This window comes from Perca flavescens, chromosome 13 (assembly GCF_004354835.1).
Source record: "Perca flavescens isolate YP-PL-M2 chromosome 13, PFLA_1.0, whole genome shotgun sequence".
Taxonomy (NCBI): domain Eukaryota; kingdom Metazoa; phylum Chordata; class Actinopteri; order Perciformes; family Percidae; genus Perca; species Perca flavescens.
The window spans coordinates 15,704,424-15,727,069 of NC_041343.1; the positions used below are offsets into that span (position 1 = coordinate 15,704,424).

At 38.9% G+C, this 22,646-nt stretch overlaps 1 protein-coding gene across 5 annotated transcripts in view; it reads left to right on the forward strand.

Annotated features, from left to right (window-relative positions):
- nrxn2a (neurexin 2a) overlaps positions 1 to 22,646 on the forward strand; it is a 121,618-nt gene that overhangs the window by 75,917 nt on the left and 23,055 nt on the right. Inside the window, exons 1-2 of one of the 5 annotated variants that reach the window (XM_028594700.1) lie at positions 11,574 to 11,648; positions 13,269 to 13,676. The exons of 3 other annotated variants lie outside the window; for them this stretch is intronic. In XM_028594700.1, the coding sequence (XP_028450501.1) occupies positions 13,334 to 13,676 (343 nt within the window). In that variant the 5' untranslated portion in view covers positions 11,574 to 11,648; positions 13,269 to 13,333. Of the gene's footprint in view, positions 1 to 11,573; positions 11,649 to 11,815; positions 13,677 to 22,646 lie in introns of those variants that run through there. One more of the 5 variants, XM_028594698.1, reaches the window with a different exon arrangement.

Sequence of the window (22,646 nt, forward strand, 5' to 3'; positions counted from 1 at the left end):
ATAGAGCGCTCACAAAGTCACTCAGTGTGAGCACCACTGTCTGATCTCTTCTATTCCCAGTGTTGTTGTTTGTTTAGATAGTAATGTTCTCCTCTATCGCTGCCCCACGGGTATTCCAAACAGAAAACTGTGACTGAATGGATTTCTGTTCAGCTGAAAATGTTTGAAGTGCTCATGTTTTCGTTCACCTTCGTATATGACTGTTCCTCTTGGTTAATACAATAACAAATATATTGCACGTTGCTTTAACACACTTTAGTATTACCATACTTTTACGTGCTACACTGTGGGTTTCAATTATATTGCATTTTCTTTAACAAGTGGTAGCAAGGCACTAGAGTAAGATATTACATCACGTGTGGTTAGTGACGTGTGAAAATGTTCTAGATAGCAACAAAGGCAAGATTGGTGTATTTTTTTAACTTCCTGAAATTAAAGCTGTGTTGAGCAATTTTGACGCTCTGCTAATCTGCTAAAGGCAGGTATTACTCCGGATTTCCACTGAATGCAGAACGTCGGCTCCGCTGCGTGACGGCTGCGTGCTCCGCCGTCCGTCAATACCCACTAGGTCCGGATTTGTTGCGGCACGGCTGCGGCCATGACTGACAGCTGTAGTCGCAAATTCACGTAGAATAGAACCACAAAACCAACAGCAGTGCGTTTCCATCCAGAGGAGTAGAGGGGAAACAACTCTGTGCTGTGTTTTCAAGGTGTAGTGCAGGGAAATATGATCCGCCGTGAGCACGGTGTATTTTATTTTGTTTCTGTACTCGACTTCCTGTCCCGCACTAGCTGCCGTGTGCTGAATTGCTGCGGAGCTCTCCAGCGTCCAGCAAAAATAGAAGCTCTGCGTATCTGCTCCGGAGGGCTGCGGACCGCCGGAGCTGGGACGCAGTCGGAACGCAGCCGTTCTGCAGTCAGTGGAAATACACACATTGACTTTAATGGAAACCTAATGACTCTGCCGCCGTTCCGCAGCCAGTGGAAATTGGGGGTTAGCTGCATGAAGCTGCGAACAGGGTTGCTGATTCACAATGGGATCCATAGTAACAGTAACCCTTTCACATTAACAGTCATTTGATTTAATTGTACTGTATATACAAAGAATTTTGCATGATGGAGCTTTACGTATGACAGAAGAAGTATTTCTCCATAGATTTAAATAATAAATACAACCATACAAGAACTATTGTATAGATTTCCATGTACTATGGCGCAGACATTCATGGTTTTTGTGAACTTTGGCTTGCCCAATACTTTGGTTAATCCATCTAATAGTTCTTCTTTACAAGGAGATTTACTTTACAGCCTCACAGAGCTGCTAGCGTGGCTGTTTTTTAGGATTCAGGATTAAAGGTATATTTTTCACTGCAAACAGTGTAGGAACCCAGTGTTTTAATGCTCTCATTAGCCTCAAGAATTCCCATCATCGGCAATCAGTAATTCATTCAGCTCACTCTTTAAAGCCACTTGACATTACTCCCCTGACCTCTTACAACCTTTGGGTAAAGTGTCACGGATCAGGATAATTTAATGCCAGTTGATAGCTCATTAGAATGCAAACAGACACGGGCTTCGCTAAGCTATGCTTAACAGATTGGAAAATACAAGCCACACTGCCAGTTTCACTCAGATATGCGACAGGTTATTTCATGATTAGTTATGGTCTCTTATGACTCACCCTGCAAACACTGACTGCTGGAGACGGAGTTCAATCTTCTGCCAATGTCACACTGACTAACAGAGTTAGGAGACATATCCAAACCTTTATAAAACACACTTCCCTCACTCACAAGGAATTCAAACAACACTTACATTGTCTGAGATTGGAAGTTACACGATACACTATAACATCACTCTGCAGCAATTTTTTAGTTCCACATCAGGCTTTAATTGGCTTTTGTCAGGTTCCTATTCTAGTATGTCAAGGCTAATAGTTCTTAAATAGTGTTTATCTAAGATGTCTGTGTATGCCAGATACATTGTGAATTTAATTTATTATAAGTATATACAGCACATAGTAATTACATTGACTACATCTTCTGCAGATCCATTTCAATACTGTATGTAAGAGTTTAAACCTGTCAGCAGGACTAACACTTTTTTTCTTCTTTTTACCAAATACAACTACTTCTTAGCTTTCTGTAAAGCGATATGATAAGCTGATCTTGTTAGAAGTCTTTCCATAGTTAGAGGTTGCGAATTGTTCTAATGTGGGAAATAAAGGGAGATCTTGCATGGCTAAATCAAATACACTTGATTGTTCAGGTAAATCAATCCGCCCCATGGTCCGACTCTATTCTGTTGTCCTCAACAGCTCCTTCAAGCAGAAAAGACTCATTATGATCAACTGTGCCAATGTGAATACTGTACCTGGTAGCATGAAAATATCAAGAGAAAACGGCAATCATAATCAAATTACAATTTAAAACTATACTGACACTCACATTCTTTTCTGGATTTATATTTGTAAAATTGTAAGTATGTGCTAAATAATAAGAAACAATGTTAAGTTTGCAGGACTGCAAAACATGTGCAATTTCCAATTTTAAAAAAAGTTCTCTTTTTAAAATAATTTTAAATAAATATATATATAAATAATACATGCAAGCCACAGAAAGTTCATAACAAGATGCAGCAATTTAGGCTACTGGCCCCAGAAAAGATGTACCTCTGATTGGAAAGATGACACCATTATAGTAAGTCTTGGTTCGCCTTTTCAGAGTATTTACTGTTTCTGCATTGTTCATTAGTGTTTGCAGTATCTATCTATCTATCCATCTATCTTTCTGTTTCTCTGTGCATTCATCAACCCATATATCCATACATAATGGTATGGCTGGTTGAAAAGCTCAAATAATACACAAGTACTGCAAAGGGAAAGTGAGAACAAAAATACAGACATAGATATATTCTCCCAGCTTTATCTCACTTTGTGTGTCAGAGGTAGACTGAGGGGAAAGCCTCTATTGCAGCATCATAAGTAAACAATAAAACTGAAAGATTCCCTCAAAAGAGCTACCAGAAAGGCTGTATATCAGTCTGAAATAGCCTTGGTGTGATGACCGATTTAAACAGCCATAGGCAGTTTCAGACTACATAATAACAAAGATAAGAGCTGGTCAGAAGAACAGAGTGTCATATCCACAGAGGATCCATTTGCATCAGAGAGAAGAGTTTCATTTTATAATAACAGGCAATTTGTTAAAGAGGGTATTTAGAAATAATATTCATATAAACACCATTTATTGAAAGAATGCTTTTTCAAAATTGTTTTGTCACTAACCAAATAAGTAACAACAATCATAATATGACTGCAGGTCAAAATAACCAAGCGCTAGATATAATTGTGGCATAAATGGTGTAAAAGTGGGGTCAGAGGCTCGCCAAGAGGCTCAGTGCTTCTGCACATTAGTGCTATGGGCATGTAGAGATACACGATAAAGTCTAAATTGTCTCACATTGGCAGTTAGTGCCTCTGTTTATTCTTACATTTCCAGGATGATTTTCCCCAAAGTGTCCCTAAGGCACTGTCCAGTTTTGGGGCTAACATTATGCAAAGCTTGATTACAAAGTGGACAGCTCCCACCTTGCTCTGACTGCCCCTCTGTGCCTCGCTCTGCATGGGAACATGGTGGGATTCACTTGACACCCAGACCACGCAACAGCTGAGCCTCAGATGAATGCTAGTCTATGCCGGTCCCGGGGGGGGGGGTTCCTAGTCCCTACTGCAGGGGCTGTGTGAGAGGAGAAAGGTTACATTCAGTTTACATCATAAAGGCTAGATGCACACACAGAGGCCTTCAGAATTGGAGTCTGCCATACTCTGGCTTCATTCTTTCACTCTTAACACTCACAGACACATTGACTCTCACTTACTTATACATCATTCATTCGCAATTCTTCTCACAAAGTCAGAGCTTTTACTCTGTTTGGTGTGTGTGATGAAATTATAACCCACTGTAATGAAGAATTTAGGAAGAGAGAGTGGATGCAATGCGGTGATGCCATTGTGATTGTCTTGAGCCTGTGTCGACACTCTGGGTTGAGGATCCTCAACATCCCTTCATTTCAAACTCAACATAACATCAGCAACAACTGGTGGCATAATTGTAAATCCATGTTTCAATTTTATTAACATAATCATTGTTTATATTGGATTACATATGTCATATATAGGACTTTACCTCTAAAAATAATAACTGTCAGTTATTAAAACAGGTCTGTTATCAAGTTTTTAAAGCAACATGACAGAATTTACAGATCTTTAAAGCCAGATCATATCACCTTAGTTTACAGATGTATTGGAACTGCAAAATGATTTAAAACATATGCTAAACTGCATCACTAACGAGGATTAAGATAAATCTAACAGAAATATGATCAACACATAAGATGCATACAGGTTAACGGACATTCAGCCAATTATAACTCATAATTTTAACTGATGTAGTGGTGATATAGTTACTTTTTAGTCCTTCTTCTCCAAGTCAGGCACCTAATTCATTTATATAAAGAATAATGTTGTTACAATTGCATACTATATTATGATGGTACATTTAGTACAATAAAGATTTGTTTTCCAGATGTGCCTGGTGCAAATGTCACCTTGGATTATTGCTGAACATTCTGACTCGCAGGCGAAAAACAGCCTCACATGCAGTCGATACAATTGGACTGGGCTTGGCATAGCAGACAATACATAACTCTTGATATACTTCAACATAAGATAGATTTCTATACTTAAGGTCACAACTGTCACATTTTCTCTCAAGACACAGCAACTGGCTGCTACTGTCTTCAGCTGCTGAAGCTGCATCTGTGGCCTGATAAAAGTCCATGTACTAATCCTTCACTTTCCCCAGCCCACTTCTGTAACCTATTAAAACTCACGATCCATATGAAATTGGCATTTAGCAGATTAGTTTATGGAAAGGGGACATAACAAGGCACTCAGACGGCTGAAGTGTTCTGCACAGCAGTAATAGTCAAAGCCATTGTAACTAACCCATGTAATTAGCAGACTTGTAGATAAATGAAGGGTTTTACATGTATGTCAAACTTTGTGGTGACACTCGAAGCCTACCTTGACTACTTTAAGTACACCTGATGAGGTCCATGTGATGCTGTAAATTGATATAAAAAAATAAACAAATACTTATTTTTATGTTAATTTCAGAAAATCCAAGGCAAGTTTATTTATATAGCACTTTATTATAATTAAACTCAATGTGCTTTACAATGTGCTTGTGTAAAGACACACCCACCCAAAGACATTATGATGCAATTTGGCCTAATGTTACCACATATTTATTATTATTTTGTATTACTATTATTATGATTTATTACTATGATTGCAACAAAAAGACCAAACAATATGCAGTTGATCTACCAACATGGGTCAATAGGAAGTAAGTGTGTTTTGTCTGCAGTCTGTACTGTCTGCAACATTCTGTGTGCAATAGTATTCCCTCACCTAGGACTGCAACCACACTAACTGTATCTGCATGTACACAAGCTAGAGTTACTTTACAACAGAGCAATACTGTATGTGGGCTGAATCTATTTTTTCTTTGCATTTGATATATATGCTTTGCAAATGCACTGGTGATCTCTGTGTTCCTTTATCTCTCTCGCACACAAAAAACAAACTCTTCATTCCCTGCCTTTTATTTCTCTCTGTCTACCCCTTCTCTTTGTCACGTCCTCTCTATTCCTGGCTCACTCTCTGATCATTGCACAACAAAAATTTACATTTTCTCCTTTGCACCCAATTCACCCTTGGGCAGTGATACAATGCTAATTTGCCTTGGTAGTTTACATGGACTATCCCAAAGCCATGTGGGCAAATACACAGTATAGATAACTACCTTAATTTGGTATTACCTTCAGCCATATCAAATGTACAATAATATGTTAATTTATTTTTGCATTTTCACTCATTGTGAAGTCCTTAGCTATTCAATAAATACACTTGATGCCCACATGACATGTATATACAGACTTATATTACAGCCCAACTTGATGACTTGATTTGAGAGAGTTTTCCATGGTTTAGGATCAGCACTCTACTTCCTAACCCTAAATAAACAGACAGTAATAGAAACAGTAAATAAACTGCAAAACAAGTTAAACGTGCAGGACATAACTTTGCCAAGGCTGTGTAATCCTCTAAACCTATTATTAATACAAAAAATGTTTGCTAATTTTTACTGTGCATCTGAATCCAGATCTGCAGCAAAAGTTGCTAACTGGTTGCAATGGTATTGTGGGTGTTTGTCAGGGTATGGCTGGATGGTTGCTTACCAATGTTTAGCTCTAAAAATATATATATATATATTTTTTAAGGGTATTTCTAGATTGTTTCAGGTGGTTGCTATGGTATTATGCATGGTTGCTAGAGTGATTTTAGAGAGTACCATTGGAGAGATTCATAGTTCACTATCCCTCTCTACTATCAGGTTTGGGATAACCCTTCATTTAGGCGAACCCTCCATGCAAATGGGTTGGGGTTGTGGTGGCCGGAATAAGACTGAGGCAAAGAGAGACTGACTTGAAAGTTTCATCACCATGGAGAGAGACACAGAGAGACTAGCAGGTTTCAATAATGGTTTAACAAGCCGTTTACTTCCCCTCTGCACTTCTTCTTGGGTGAAGTTAAGTGATGTTAAGTGCAATAGAAAGAAAATTTATTTTTTTGATTACTGAAGACACTGATTAACTTATCTGATGATCACACATTGCAATCAATGATTCTCAGTAAGTGCAATGTTCAGTTAGAACATAGTAAGTCATCACTAAATAGAATGAATGTTCCTTGCATGGTTGCAACGTTATCGTGGTGAAAGAAATCTGGCTGCAGACATATAAACGCCTGGCAAAGTACTCAAAACCACATCTGTGGACCACATTTTCCCATGATGACACATACACACACACACACACACAGATTCACAAGGTAAAAACAATACCAGTGTCCCTGTTGCGGCTGGAGTTTATTATTTAGGGGATATTGAATGAGTGAAAGAATGAGCGAATACATACATAGGCCAAGGTTTAACTGTTGGCCAGACCCATGGTGTTTAAATGTTTCTCCCTTGCTCTTCCTGTGGCCAAGTGCGGTAATGACAGAAATAATGATCCAAGGCAACAATATTGACACAATCTTAACTCTCCAATTATTCCAGCAAAATACAAGGAATGTCATGTACAGATCTGCACCCAAATCTACTTGTTCCTTTGTCCATGGACTAACTTTCCAACTTTCAGTATTTTTTTAGATATGCTGTTAACAAAACCAAAAGTAAAAGGACTAACATAACCTTGGCAGAATGAGTTATAAAAAGACCAGTTGTAATAGAGGATTTTTAGAATATAAAATATCAGTAATAAGGTAATTTATTTAAAAGCTTTGGGACAAAGGTCAGTTTTCAGTTTACTTGGGGGGGTACCGCCAAAAGGCCTTGCTTAGATTATATGAAGTACAAAAAGGCCTCAAGAAGTCCACAATATGCTGGGTCATTGTTTGCAGTCCCTTAAGTTAATGAAAGACTCTTAAAACGTAACTCTCGCCAAAATGCAACCTAGAGTCTTTCTGTGAATGTACCCGAGTCAAACTTTCGTTTAAAAGCATAATTAGGACAGAAGAGCCACTTTTAAGATTTACTGTATTTTCGTTTTCAGTCAAATGGCCTTTTGAATGGGAGTGCTAGGGGCACTACTATGATAGCATCAAAATAGCTATTTTTAAAACACTAAGAAGGCTCAAAACAACATGAAACTTTGGTGACCCCCCCACACACACACACACACACACACCCCCACACCCCCGGACTAAAAAATGTTGGATGACCCTCCCCTCAACAAAGACTAAAAAGACAAGACCCTCCGCCAATTTTCCTCCAGTGGTCCATTCCATAAATACCAAACTGTCCCTAAGGGGTCTCAAACAAAGAAATAATTTAAGCAGATTATCTGGTCTAAAAGCCTGGAACAAGATTTTGTGATGATCACACATTGAAGGTAATAAATGTATATATTAGAAGGTTTTACTTTAATTTAATCAGGCGTGGCAAACCAAAACAATATATTATTCACAATAAGGTCCTGGCAAAAGATGGCTTTCATCTAAAATAGACATCAAAATTACATCATCAGGCAATTTCTCGTGATTTAAGTAGCTACTTTAGTAAGATGAGAAGATAGCACAACTTGATGGCTGACCTACTGATTTCTAAAATCTCTAGTCTGTGGATATCACACATAATCATTTATGAAGGGAATCATTAATTTATGAAGTATCATTGTGTTGTAACTTGCTAGGAAAAGAGATACTCGAAAGACATTACAAAGGAAAGAACTTTGTGTCCAATTTTCCACCATATAAAGTGAAGATTAAGGTTCTGGATAGAATTAGTATAAAAGGCACACAAAATAAAATCCCTGTAGAAAATCCACAGTGTGCAAAACAAACTGAAAAAATATTTTACAAGGCCTAAATGTATAATATAACAATGACTATGGAAAGGCTGGTTTGCAAATCTTGATACTTGTAGTCCAGCATGAAGTATCATCATTCTCAACATTTTAAGGTTAAGCTGTTGGCACCTATATCCATCAGAGTTGTTAACCATAGCAACAGTAAAATCCATCATGCATTTCTGCTGGCGCTTTCTTTATTGTTAAAATAATGAGCAAGGCAAGTAGATTGACGCAAGCCAATAACAAAGACAGGGCTTCCTCTTTGGACAACTATCATGCTGATGCCTTTACAGGCTCAATCATAAAACTTTGGCTCCAGAGTGAAGAGGGGAAAACACCTCAGCCAAGCACAAATTGTATTGTCTTCTGTGGTGACGGCCCACTTCCCTCAAGTCCTGGCTCAGGTATTACTTTTGAATGCCACGGCTAGACCGGGAAATAGACAGTTCAAGCAGCTCCTCTCACACTCATGTCTTTTACATCAGTCCAAAGCACAGAACATTTAGGAATTGTGGTTGGTCAAATTCAAGAGACTATTGCTCTTCTCTCTTGTTAGTGGGTCTCTCTCTCTCTCTCTCTCTCTCTCTCTCTCTCTCTCTCTCTCTCTCTCTCTCTCTCTCTCTCGCTTTCCAGGAGACATGCTGAGGCTAGTAAGCTCAACTAAACAAGCAAATGGAATCTATTTTTGCCGGCGCCATGTGCAGCCAACAATATGCAACCTACTGTCATATGCAGTGTCTTTTCAGTGGAGAGTGCACACAGTCTGCCAAGACACCGAAATTGCTATAAAAAAGTGGGAAATCATGTTTAGTCAATGTGTGAATCTGGAGGAGTCCAGAAGCTCGTCTTAAACCACTGAACTCTGAACCTTTTGTTTAGCCAGATGTACCCGACCTCTTTTAGAAATATGAAATCTCCATGAGTTTTCATATTGTTGTCAGGTCTGCACACAACATAATCAAACAAACTATGAAATAAGTGAGCAGTTCTGTATATGTTTCTGTTCTGCTACATTATTTTCTGATGATTCTGCCTCCTATACAGTTTATACATATATTTCTATCTGCCGGTGGAACCATTGTGCATTTCAGAGCCTTCATATTTTTCACTCTCTGTCCTTCCCTTGCATCGTCTAAGCCAGGCTTATTTTAGGTGTTGTCGTTTTTAGCCTAATGAAATCAACCAAACATCACAACTGCAGGCCATGCCTTTCAGAGGATGCTCGCATTATGAGTAATTAATCTGAAAGTGCTATGATTAATCCTGCTACTTTACCCCCTGGGGCGAGACGGGAAAAATCTTCTCTCACAAATCCTCCTGGGAACAAACAGTGCACATTTAGGTCTCTTAAGTCTTTCAAACGCTGCACATGTCTTCTCAGATCATGTCATTTGCAAGTTTGCAGGGCCCTTTTATTCTACATAGAAATTTAAACATGTTCTGCTCATTGTTTCTGTACTATATATTCCATACATGCAAAATAATTTGATTATGCAAATGCATAGAGATCTGCCAAAGTTCTCTATGAGTCGAGGGGGGAAAGTTTAAAATAGCCTGCAGGAAAAATATAAAAAATGCAAATCAAAGGTTTATTGGACTGGATATCTGTAGAAGTCACAAATATAGGACATTCTATTTTCAAAATGTAGAAGTCTAGAAGTCAATTGGAATTCAATTAAGAATAAAGCTCATCTTCAAACACATACAACCATACATCAAATGGGTATCCTGTATGAGGTTTGTCTAAGAGCTGAGTGGGATGCCCAACTTATTAAATAACCAAGGACAAGACAAGGTTAAAAACACCCAGCCTCCCCCTTCTTGTTGTCCAGATAGCATGGCTTTCATCATGTTGAGCAACCCTCAAGCACGTAAATTGATTAATGCAAGCCTTTCATTCTAGACAGCTCACACCAAGATATCATCGCTGCCTAGAAAGATGCTCACATGCTGGAGAGCCTGACACTGGCTATTAATCATTTCACTTCAACTTCTCATACCTAGTCCTCCCGGTTATGGGAATGAAATGCTGGTTTTATTTGCACATGATTGTGTGTAAGTTTGAAATTATTTCTAGTACAGCTGAGGGCAACTGAAACTCGCTGAAGCTTTGACAGTAGAAATACAGTAAAACTGACTTTTCCACTATCAGAGGAATATTCTGAATGCTTGTCATTGCGTTCCACACCAAATGATTGTTACTCTAAATGTGTTGACATGCTATAGCCAGGAAATGCTCTGCTGTTTGATTAAGCTGGTATGCACTTCCCAAGCAATAAGATTTACTGAACAATATATAGAAAAGGAAACACATAAAGGATTTAAATCTCCCTCCAATTGGACAGATGTGAAGAAAGAAATTCATAGCTATTGTTAATATGTATTTATGTTCATAATACCAGCAGATGAATGTCTACATGCTGCTCAGGCACTTGCCATTCTAGAGTGTTATGCACTCACCCCTCCTCTGTTCTTTTTGTTCAATCAGCCTCGCTCCCCCACACGCCCCACCCCCCCCCCCTGCTTGAGTAATGGCCTGCGTCGCCTTCTTGTCACTATGAGAGGTGGTGCTGCATGGCTTGCCTCTGTCCTCCTGTTTCCATACGTGTCCTTTCAACCGACTAGGCAATCCCAGCTGATATCTCTATCGACCGTGATTTAGCTGATATCACTGCAGTCTCCCTTCCTCTCCCTTTACTTCTCCCCCCTGCAATCTATATCCCTCCCTGTTACTCCCATCTCCTCTACCTCCGATCCCTCCCTACTTTGTCTCTCCTTTTCCGATAATGTGTTTATCCTAACAAGTGTCAATATACTTCCAATTCAACTTGCCATCATATTTCCCAACCCCAAAAACACGAGCAGCTCAGAAACTGTCAGAATACCCCTGAACTCCAATCAGTCACAGCTAGGAATAAGTTCTGCATGGCTAAGCAGCATGAGGGCAGGGAGCTACTGAGCTCTCAAACAGAGCGGTGACTTGTATACAGATATGAGGTGAACACATCAGGCAGAGAGCTAATTGATTAGTAGTGTTAAAAGTTATGGAATGCAATGCTGGGAAAAGGCTTTGGAGGCACTGCTTTGATTTCTTTCAAATGGATTACATACCATAGCCTAAAGCTTCCTCAGCCTAATGTAGTGAGCTGCATTATATCTTTTGACAGGTATTTGTGTTTCTTTTATCTATGCCTATTGTAGCTCTTGAGTCTTTATGTTAGGAGCACATCCATACCATACCCCTGTGTTCATTCTGTAACAGCTCTGACAGCTCACCTAAATCAGGCTCCTCCTCTGCAGTATGATTCCTACGTGTTACTGCCAGGACCAGCAAGCCTGTGCGCTGTGAATCTCTAGCATTTATTTATTCACACAGCCCATTTTCTTGCCTCACTATTTCCCTCTGTCTTTGCGTCGTGGCTGCCTGTTTTCTCTTTCGCTGTCTCTTCCTGTCTCTCCCTCCCTCCTGCTATCGCTCACAGACTCGCTTTCTCAGACGCACACACACAAACACACACACACAGAGGCACATGCTGTGCCTCGCTGGATCAGAGCCTCTGACTACAGTATGCCTTCAGAAGAGCTCCTTTATTTCGCATTCATTAGACCACAACTCCAAGCCAAGATTGTTATTGCGGGGGTCCAGACTGTCCTGGAATTTCACCCATCCGGGAGTCATTATGATACGGCGGTTCTTTTTAATTAGCATAATTTTTGCTGCAGCAGTCCAAGGCAACATCTCAGTGTCTGCCATCCAAGCCATCTCATCTGGGGAGAATCACCTTCCCTCCTCCAGAGACAGACGCATGCAGCTGTCACGTTAACCGTTTCTCAGAGGCAGTACACCGCAGATCTGGTCTAGGTAACCGGAGAGGAGAAAGGAAAAAAAGGAGCAGCAGTGAGGGGAATGCAGCAGTAGTCTTTACTGCATGAGACTGAGCAGGTGGAGCGCAAGGGAAGGATCATACATGCATTTGAAATAGAAACACTCTTGTGTGGATTTCTACCACACCAGAGGTTACCGTTTGCTGGATTTGCTCCGTCTGTGAGAGAGTGAATGAGGAGCTACTGAGAAATTATTTATTTATTTTCTGGAATTTCTCCTTTACTGCGCTGCTGCAGATACTGCTCCCTCTCTCCCCCTCCTCTCTCTCTTTCTCTCTCTCTCTAACTCTCTCTCCCCCTCCCTATCTCTGTTCTCTTCCTTTTCCCGGGCTAAAGGGGAACAAAAGCACTGGTTCCTGCATCACCTTTCATCGCTGCATCTTCACTCACGATTATTTTTTATCTCCTTGTCATTTTGCTTAATGAAATGATCCAGTTTCCCACGGAAGCGTGTTATGTCTTCTACTGCGGTGGAGGGGCACTATTCTTAGTGGGCAGGCTCAGCTGCCCTACAGCTCTACCTGTGGGTGATGGAGACTCTTATCAGAATTCTTGTCACATGAAGCTCTTTCCTGCTACTTTTCATGCCTAAATATCATGGTTGAGCAACATGCCCGTTTGAAATCACAGGCGGATTCATCTCCATTTTTTATTTGGATGTGTATCTTTTCTGCATTGTGGATACACTCTGCTCACTTTCTGAAGAATGTGCTTTGGGATGGTTTTCAATAAGGTTTTAATGCTGGCTTTTCTATGCAGTAGACATATTGTCATGACAAAATGTTAAGCAAAAATAGATAAGTTGGTTGCTATTCAGTTTCTTCCACAAGAACATTAATTGGATTGTGACTGCTTTCTCAACATCCTTTTTTTGTTTTGTTCTTTTTCTCACAAATTCAAAGGATATTTTTCCACCATCAACCAAACTAAGGGATTATGAAAGAAATGGGCCCAGATTGTCACTGAGATGCCCTGTGGTCTTCAAGTTGAACTGTCAGAGACCAAAGCTTGGCCAAGTTGTGTGTCCTGGGCCCATGAGGATCTAAGATACATGGGTAGAGACTTCACAGCCACCCCTGTGCTTGGACAGCGGAGCAGCTGGTTATGCTGTAGCCTAGGCATGGGCCTAAGTTATTGTTCAAGACTAGCTTTCTGGTTCACCTTGCTTACTCTACTCCCCATCCAGACTGGAACAGCACGTGTGTCTTCTAGTCTCAGCACCACGCACCATGTCCACCATTTTCACAATAAGCATGGCACTGTTCCTATTGCCATCAACAGGATGCCTTTTCTTACCAGAGGGGGCCATGGTAAGACATTTCCCTCCAACATTCTCAGCTTGCTGTTTGCTGCCTCACTAATGCATCATTTTGATCATGATTTTTCTATCTGACATTTGTGGCATTTTATAGGTAAAGAGGGTTTAGTTGATCCCATATATTGGTGGCACAATTTGTGGCTCTTTTGTGACATACAGAGGCATACTGGATCCTTCACTATCTCTATTATTTGCTGCAGCCTCTGTGCATCATTAAACTCCTTTAGCCATCAGTATCAGTAGTGGTTGCTCTTTTCCCATGTTGCTTTTCAAGATGCTTCTGCACCAGTAGAGCTGTGTATTTAGCAAATGCACATCAATTGCATGATGAATCATCATTGCAAATCTCTTAATCTTTTTCCATGTGATTCTTAATTGTTTAAGCAACGTAATGCACTCCCTGTAATGGAGCCAGTTTTGTGTCAAAGGTGATTGCTACAGTACACTGTAATTAGTGACGCATAACAATAGGCATAAAGCGATTATATGTACAGTTAGAGTGAGCGATGAAATAGAAACGATCTCTTTGGTTTTCCATGTGTGCTAAACGTATATAGAACAATCATCACAGGATTTATGCCAACCATTTTTCCACATCTTGATAATCTGTTCTACATTGAGCAATTTCAACTGAGAGATATGAAGTATTGACCTATCCTCAATAATCTCCATCAAATTGGCCACTCTACTTGAATTGGCTCCTTCAAAGCGCTGACACAAAAGTCATTGCTCCCTTTTGTTTGTACTTTGAAATTTCTGTCCAAAGACTCACTTTTATGTCCTATAAAAAGATACCTGATGGATTTGTAGTGTCTTTTTCACCGCAGCAGTGTTGTCAGTTGCAAAAGGGCTAAAACTGTGATGAATTACATCTGCGCTATTATAGCCATATCATTCTGGACCAGGCATTTACAGGCACGGCACAGCCTGTGATCAAACAGGCCTTAAAAAAAAACACTTCAAAGAACTCACTGATACATTTTCAATTACCTCTATTGTAGATTTTTTTTACTCTAGGTTGTTCTGAAATATGTGCTTCAGAGCAAGAAATTCAATTTACTGCAAATGATATAGACAGTACTTACAATTCACAAGTTATGTCCACCATGCCATAATGCACTGTGTAGAATGCATATGCAGATTGGTTAACATTGATTGACATAATGTTCTGAGTTATGTAACCGTTATTACAGAAGCATAAACCATTTAAATAATAAATCCAACTTTGAATTTATTAACTGTCGCAAATGCCAAAATTGTGTCAACTAAGCTACATTTTTGGACACTTGTTTTAATTTAACAGATATGCATGTGTGTCGAGGCTAGCCAAAGACTTCTGGAAGCCCTGGGGCTATGGCTATTTATAGGCCACCTACCCTACTGCAATGCCTCACACTCCTCATCCTAAACACAGGTTATTGCATGTATTATTACATTATTCTGGTTACAGGATACAGGATATGGCACGCTCTTACACAAACACAGACTGGTTCAAATAATGAGCACAAAACATTCGGAGTACAGTATGTTTGTGGCGAGTCATCCAGGTTATAGAACAGCCAGAAGCACCAAGTAAAAACAGGATCAGTCGCCAGTGAATTAGTACTTGGAGTTGAAATGATTATTTGATGAATTGATTAGTCAATTGCGAGATATATAATCTGCAATCATTTGGATTGTTTATGAATAAATGAACAATTATTGTTTAAGTGATTTTAAAGTCATTTAAACAAAAATGCTAACCATTCTGTGGTTCCAGCTTCTCCAATGTGAAAAGTTTTAGATTTTTATATCAATTTAAACCAGTGCTGTCAAACGATTAAAATATTTAATCGCGATTAATCACATTAATGTCATAGTTACCTCGCAATTAATCGCACATTTTTGTCTATTCTAAATGTCCCTTGATTTCTTTTTGTCCCTTTATTTTTTCTTATTTTAATGCTCTTATCAAATTGGAAAAGTGGATCGCCTTGCTTTGTGCTTTTGTCGCTGAAAAAAATGTACGCTGTTAAAATGGGTTTGCGTTAACGCCGTTAATAACACGTTTAATTGACAGCACTAAGTTAAACATAATCTCTTTGGGTTTTGGACTATTAGTAAGACAAAACAGGCTATTTGAAGCAACACATTCTCATGAACAGGTCCGTATGATATCATACGAAAATGTATGCACACCCACACTATGATATCCTACAAAATTAAGAGACCGGCGGCTGGTCACGTGACGCCGGCTGGCTATGAGCTCCATGACACCGAGCGGCAGTTGCTTGTTCTTTAAGCCACTACAGAGCTTTGTGATGCCGGCTACAGACCTCCGTTGTATCCACGGTAGTTTGTGGTTCAGTTACCTGAAAATAGGTGACTTTGAGCCGGGTACAAAGCACCACGAGCTGCCGGTCGTTTCGGCGGACATTACTGTTAAATTTAGTCCACCAAATATGAACGTTTTTCTACGACGAAAATTAAGATAAGGCACCAAAACGACCAGTTAAGAGTAGGAAGAAGATTGTTGTTTAGATTAAAACACTTGTAAGGAACACACATTTCCAGGCTTTAGTTTTCCCCAGGAAGCGTTCATGCTCTCTGGCTTGAAAGTCCTGAATGTTAACCCCCAGCCATCAACTCTGACCACCTACCTATGCAGCCAGCCGCACTCTTATACAGCGGCCGTCAATGTAGTGAATACAGAAGAAAAAAAAATAATTAACGAATTGCAGTGTTTAACTTTTCGTAGCTTTTTCAACGAATGGTTCATGATTAGGCTGTTTGAAGACATGAGCTTGAATTCTAGGTAAATTGAGATGGGCATGTTAAGCAATTTTCTGTCATTTTATAGACCAAATAGTTAATCACTTAATTGAGAAAATATACTGCAGATTAATCAATAATAATAATTTAAAAAAATTGGTGTAGTCCTAATTTGTACCTTTTAAAATGTCCACCTTAACCCCTCCAAGTACAAGACATTTTTTGTGGCTCAGTGGCCATTGGTGCATGACAGTTTAGCAAAGTATGCCTTCAACATAATCACATACAGCACATTTACCTCATAAAAATAATAATTAATTTATAAGATTTCTGATGAAAATCCTCTGAATTCTGATGAAAAAGCCCCCAGTTTGCATTTTATCATTGTGTACTGTAGCTCAAAATGTTTTAAGCTATTTTGACATTTTGATAGACAAATGGCTACAGTAGCAACATACACTAAAATAATCTGGGTTGCAATTAAAAAGAAATGATGTTTCCATGTGCCAAACAAAATACCCTACATGGATATTAAAAGAACATTATTAAGAATGTTAACACATTGACTGAAGGAAGCCAAATCCCAATTTGAGACACATTATGTAACGTGCTTACTGTCCTCAGTTCATATTCCAACCCTGCAGTGCCGTGACTCTGAGGTTTCTTTTTTATTTTGTGTGACCATCCATAACTATCTGTGGGAATGCTTGTTAAATGCAATACTGTTTCAATGCAGGTATTTTTTTTAACTTACCCATGAACAACTACACTGCAAAAGAAAAAGCCAATAATAGAAACCCTCAGTGCCAAAGGCCTTGGATTTTCTCAAATGGAATGCAGGAAAGATTGCACTGTGGCTGACCCCTCATCACAACTCGCATGTTCAACACATTCTGTTCTCTAGGGCCCCCATGTTGGTGTAAGAACTGTCTGGCTGTGGCAACTAATGCTTCCAGAGAATTGTCTCAAGTGTAGGAAATGATTTAGTGAGCTTCTTTGAATGATGATATCTTTGAGCACAATTCAATATTTATTTAACAGATAGCATGTTACCCTTAGATCAATGCATTAAGTGTAAAAAACTGCTGGTCCAGTGTCTCACTGAAGTCAGACGAAACGCAATGTTTATTTCAGCTGCAGAAAGGGAAAGCAAAAGGGACAGGGGCATCAGAAGGTCTATCAGAGAGGGCTCTATTCCCTCTAGGTCACATATTACATTACCCTCAAGGATTATCATGAGGCAGGCCTGCTTGTCATTTTGAGTTTTTGCCAACACATTGAGGGTGAAACAAGTGGACAAGGCAAAGGACAGCGTGTAAGAACAAAAATCAGAGACCAAGGTAACCACTGCTGTGCTCTAGATCTGCAGCAAAGCAGAACAAACAGGGGAATGTGAACCGAAGTGAAGGAAGCATTCGCTGTAATAGATAAAAGATAAACTAAGACACATAAGAAATGCAAGGGCTGCATTCTTAGCAAAATAGCCAGCGTTGGAAGAAATACAGAAAGTAAAGTACAGAAGCATTATAAGTATCCAAAGTAAAAGTACTGTGATATATTAATGTCTTGATGACACAGAAACACATTCACTTTAGAATTTAACTATTGGTGAGAACTTATTTTTTGTTCTCTATGACCTTGTTGTGTATTTTTTAACCCTCAAAATGATCATTTGTATATCAATTACTTACCCTGTGTTACCTTGAATTCTCGAAAAGGCTTTGTTTTTCACACATACCTTCACAGTGAACAAAGAATCCAGCAACCGAGAAAATTCTTGATGAATTGAAGTAATAGGGGGCCATGTCATCAAAAAGTCCATTAACTCTCACACAATTTGTGCAGTATAATCCAAGTCTTAATCCACCCTTGGACAGGGACGTGAGTAGTGGGCCTGAGCAAGCGTGAGACTGTTTATGCAGAGTTTTAAATAGTAAGGTTTTAGTGAAAATGCATGTGTTTAGGAAATATTGAGCATAAGACTAACTAAGTCTTGGATAATACTGCACGAGTTGTGTTTGTAAATGGGTGTTTTGATATAGCCACTATTACTTTAATTAATCAAGAATTTTCTCCATTTTTGGATTCTTTATCGTGGAGGCATGTGAGAAATTCATCAGGAATTCAAGGTAACACCGGGTGAGTAATTGATATACAAATGATCACTATGGGGGTGAAGTATTCCTTAATTAGTACATTAAGTAGCATAGTCTTCAGTGTGGTTGCAGATGTATATGGGGGATGGTAAGAGACCTGCCGTGTCTGCTCATATAGAATATTTCAAACAGGCATGGACACTTGAAAGCAATCTTCTAATTAATAGTAAAGGATGAACTTGAGGTGTGTTGCATGGCAAATACAGTACATGGACACCAACACAGAGAGGATGTTCATGGTGGTCTATTAAAAGATGTACAGGCGTGTTACAGTCATATCTTTTTCAGTAAGTACATTATAGATTACATTGCCCTGCTGTACCATCATATTGCATTGTAAGCCTCTGCTTCCATGTCAGACATCTTGATATTTAGATTCTGACTCTATTATTGTGAAGGAACAAAGTAATCTAATTGTTCCCCATTTTATGAAAATGTATTAAGCTACAGTAGGAAAATGGTTAATGTAAAATTGCACCCATTTCACCATAAAAAGTCATGAAGTGGGGCTGCAACAGAGAACATTCCACCTACTATAAATATAACCTAAGTTTTCGGTCTCGAACATGCTGAAAATCTTGCCATCTCTGAGTAAAGAAGAGACGAGCCAACAATAGAATGTATAAACGGCTTGTAAACAGTATCGCAGAAGTGCTCCATCAACACCTGCTGCAAAGTGATTCTAGAAAACCTCTATAGTCATTGTGCAAACAAAATGTAGGTCTGAGGATTGTGCAGTGAAATCACTTTACGGTCCTTAAGGATATTGAAGTCCTTAAAGTTCTCAAGAAAATAATCTCTTGGTTTAATTTGGTTTTGCCAAAATGCAAAACAGCACCATGAGTGTTCCTTTGTTTCCAGTATATAAGCAATATAGGGATGCCTATCACTGCTTAATATCTTTTTAGTATCTCAGAAATCAGATTTGTCATTGGATATAAAGTCCCCTGTCGTTACTATTAAATATGTAATCTTTAAGGTTTCAGTCCAAGTTGAGCTGGCAACACCTGTGGTCGCCATGTTAACAAGTGTGGTTTAACACTACAGCAAACACTCCTTGAGCAACTACCTTGTCAGAAATACAACAGAAAAACAACAGGTGTATCTGCTTACAACCCCGTCAAACAAATTCACGTTGTTTTTTATAGATGCATTTTTGATTGATAATTACAGTTGTTTGCTTTGAAATAAAAGCTACCCTGTGTAGCTACCCTTGAATGCTTTGAATGTGAAACAGCAGTTGTAGGAAATGTTCAGGAAATGTTAACTTTGCATAAGCAGTAACTTAAAAGAAGACCCCACCATCTTAGCGTTGCACTGCTATAACATTGTCAGACTCATGATGGACTTGATGTGTTTTTTTTAAAATAAATATCAAAATCGATGCAGCAGAACCAGATATATCATCTTTCTTATTTCACGCATTTAACAATTCGGTCAAATGTTTGGGTGCGTTATCCTAGTAGTAGTCTGGCTTACCCGATGTACAGTGCTGGGATAAAGCCTGACATCCGGCACCATTCTCCTCCACTTCCGCTATCTGCACTTTCTATTTTGCAAGGCCACGGTCACTGCATCCGTGGCTTAGCGCCGGCCAAAACAATTCTGTTTGGTTTAAAGAAATGCAAACAAGCCAGAGCGTTTTTTTTCCATTATCCTAGAATAATAACTTGTGCAGCCAGACCATACTCCAGCACTGACACAGCGCTGTGGAGATACTCTAGGTCTGTAGCCTTGAGCTGCTAGCATCAAGCAGAGATGAAGAGCAGGCTACAGAGGTCTGGTAAACTCATTTCTTTCAAACTCCACACCCCCACATTTTTTAACTTTAAAAACTTCTCTTCAGTCCCAACTGGCATTTAACATATCCGATTTAGCACAGCTCCTCCTGGAGTCACAAAAGGCTTTATACGAAAAGACCTGTAAACGGGTTAGGGTTAGGGTTAGATTAAACGGTCAAATTTGCAGAGTTGCCATTTAATAAAGCTCTGGCAATAAGGGAGTAAACACTAAACAAAGAGGCTGATATTTCCGTGCGTTCATGGACATCGGAAAAACATTTTTCCCAGTGAACACGTCCATTAACATCACTTCCTGTGGGAATCAGAGGTGGGAAACTCGGGCTAGATTTTGCTAACAGAGTTTCCCAGTTGGTGACACATTGTTGACAACTGACATTTGATGTAGGCGACTTTGGTTCACTGAAAATATTTCAATGACAATAAACTGTTTATAAAAATATATATATATATATATATATATATATATATATATATATATATATATATATATATATATATATATATATATATATATATATATATATTATATATATATATATATATATATATATATATATATATATATATATATAATAACAAACTAACTAGTACTGTACAAGAAATAAGTACATACAGATTAACCATGTAAACCAATGTAGTGGTCTCCAAAATCTGTCGGAATTATGACTGAGGTCATAAATCAGTTTCTCCAAAGGGAGAAGAGACGATATCTGTGACAACCACATACCAACCGTTGGGCTTACGGGGCAGACCACCTCAGTAAAATACATTTTTTATCTAGAAATAAAAGACTCATCAACAGATAGTTGGTGTCCGCGTCAAAACAATTTTCCGAAGTATGGTTTAACAGATAAAATGATGGGGATAATGTAAACTGTTTTCTGATAACCTCCTGGACCACATATTGAACGTCTTTCCAAAATGTCTGGATGCGGTCACATGGCCAGAACAGGTGAATAAATGTAACCTTGTGTGTTTTACATTTATAACAAAGATTTGAACTGTGGGGAAACATTTTCTGGAGGTGAACAGGTGGAAAATAAGTCCTATGGAAAAACTTAAAATTCTTTTCATGTATAGAAATCAAAGTACATTTTGGGAAGCTTCTATTGCAAATCTTGGTCCAATCTGCAGACCTAAATGTGACCTCCAGAACACGTTAAATACATTTTTAATATACAATGTGCAGTATTTGTGCTAATACAGTTATAGGTGGGAATATAAGGAAAGACCAGCTAATTTAGCTGACAACTGACACAAATATTCCAGTAATAACTGTATAAAAATTCAGAGACATAAATCTGAAAAGCTGTAAAAAAGCAAGGCCACAAGTATTCTTGACATAAAGGCTGTTGTGGTGCATTTTTGGGAAATTACTTTGCAACTTTTGCAATAAGAGGAAGCATAAATGCAGTATTTCAGAATTGCATTTAAGTTCAGTTTCACCATGACCCAAATCATCTGAAGGTTGAGTGGGAGAAACTTTAACGTTATTATAGAAGAAGGGGATCATTTGAGGCGCTCTGAGCTGCAGACGTTCAATTGGAGAACTGACAGTTTGGATACATCTTGCTGATCGAAAGAAAAGACAGCAATTGAACCATAATACAGCTGAAGTCTGCATGCGCCAGCTGTATCTGCAGTTATTTAACATTCACAAGATTGTCATTGTGGCTTTTAATTGATCCAATTCAATTGATTTGATTCCTAAAGTCTCAGTTCGCTGTGATGACACAATATTTTAACTTGAAGACCGTATGTCCTCTCTGTCAGGCTTTACACTGCACCATTCATTCTCATCATTTCACTGAGCTGTATTTAATAGACCATGGAAGATGTGTGCCTTAGATACCATAAGTCAGACGACAAATTCAAACTTAATATCTCTCCATAACTCCCCATTTCTGCTAAACTGCTCACAACTTAGAGATTAATGTGAGTTCATATTCTTGAACCTACATTGTGTAATTTTTTGAGTTCTTAGCAAAAACCCCTTTGTTCTTTCACAAATATGTACTCATTCATGTGTAATTACTTCCACCAACTAATCAAAGTATTCTCGTAAGCGTAGAATCTGACATTCAGAATCATTCAGAATACATAGGAAAGACTCGCTCGAATGACGGCAGCCATGTAGCGCCACATTAGCCAAAGAGGGACATACCTCAGCATTTTGCACTCTACACCTATTGGCACCATGACAAATGTAAGGGGGAGATTACTCGCCAGGGAGGCAAAAAAGAGAATTAAAAC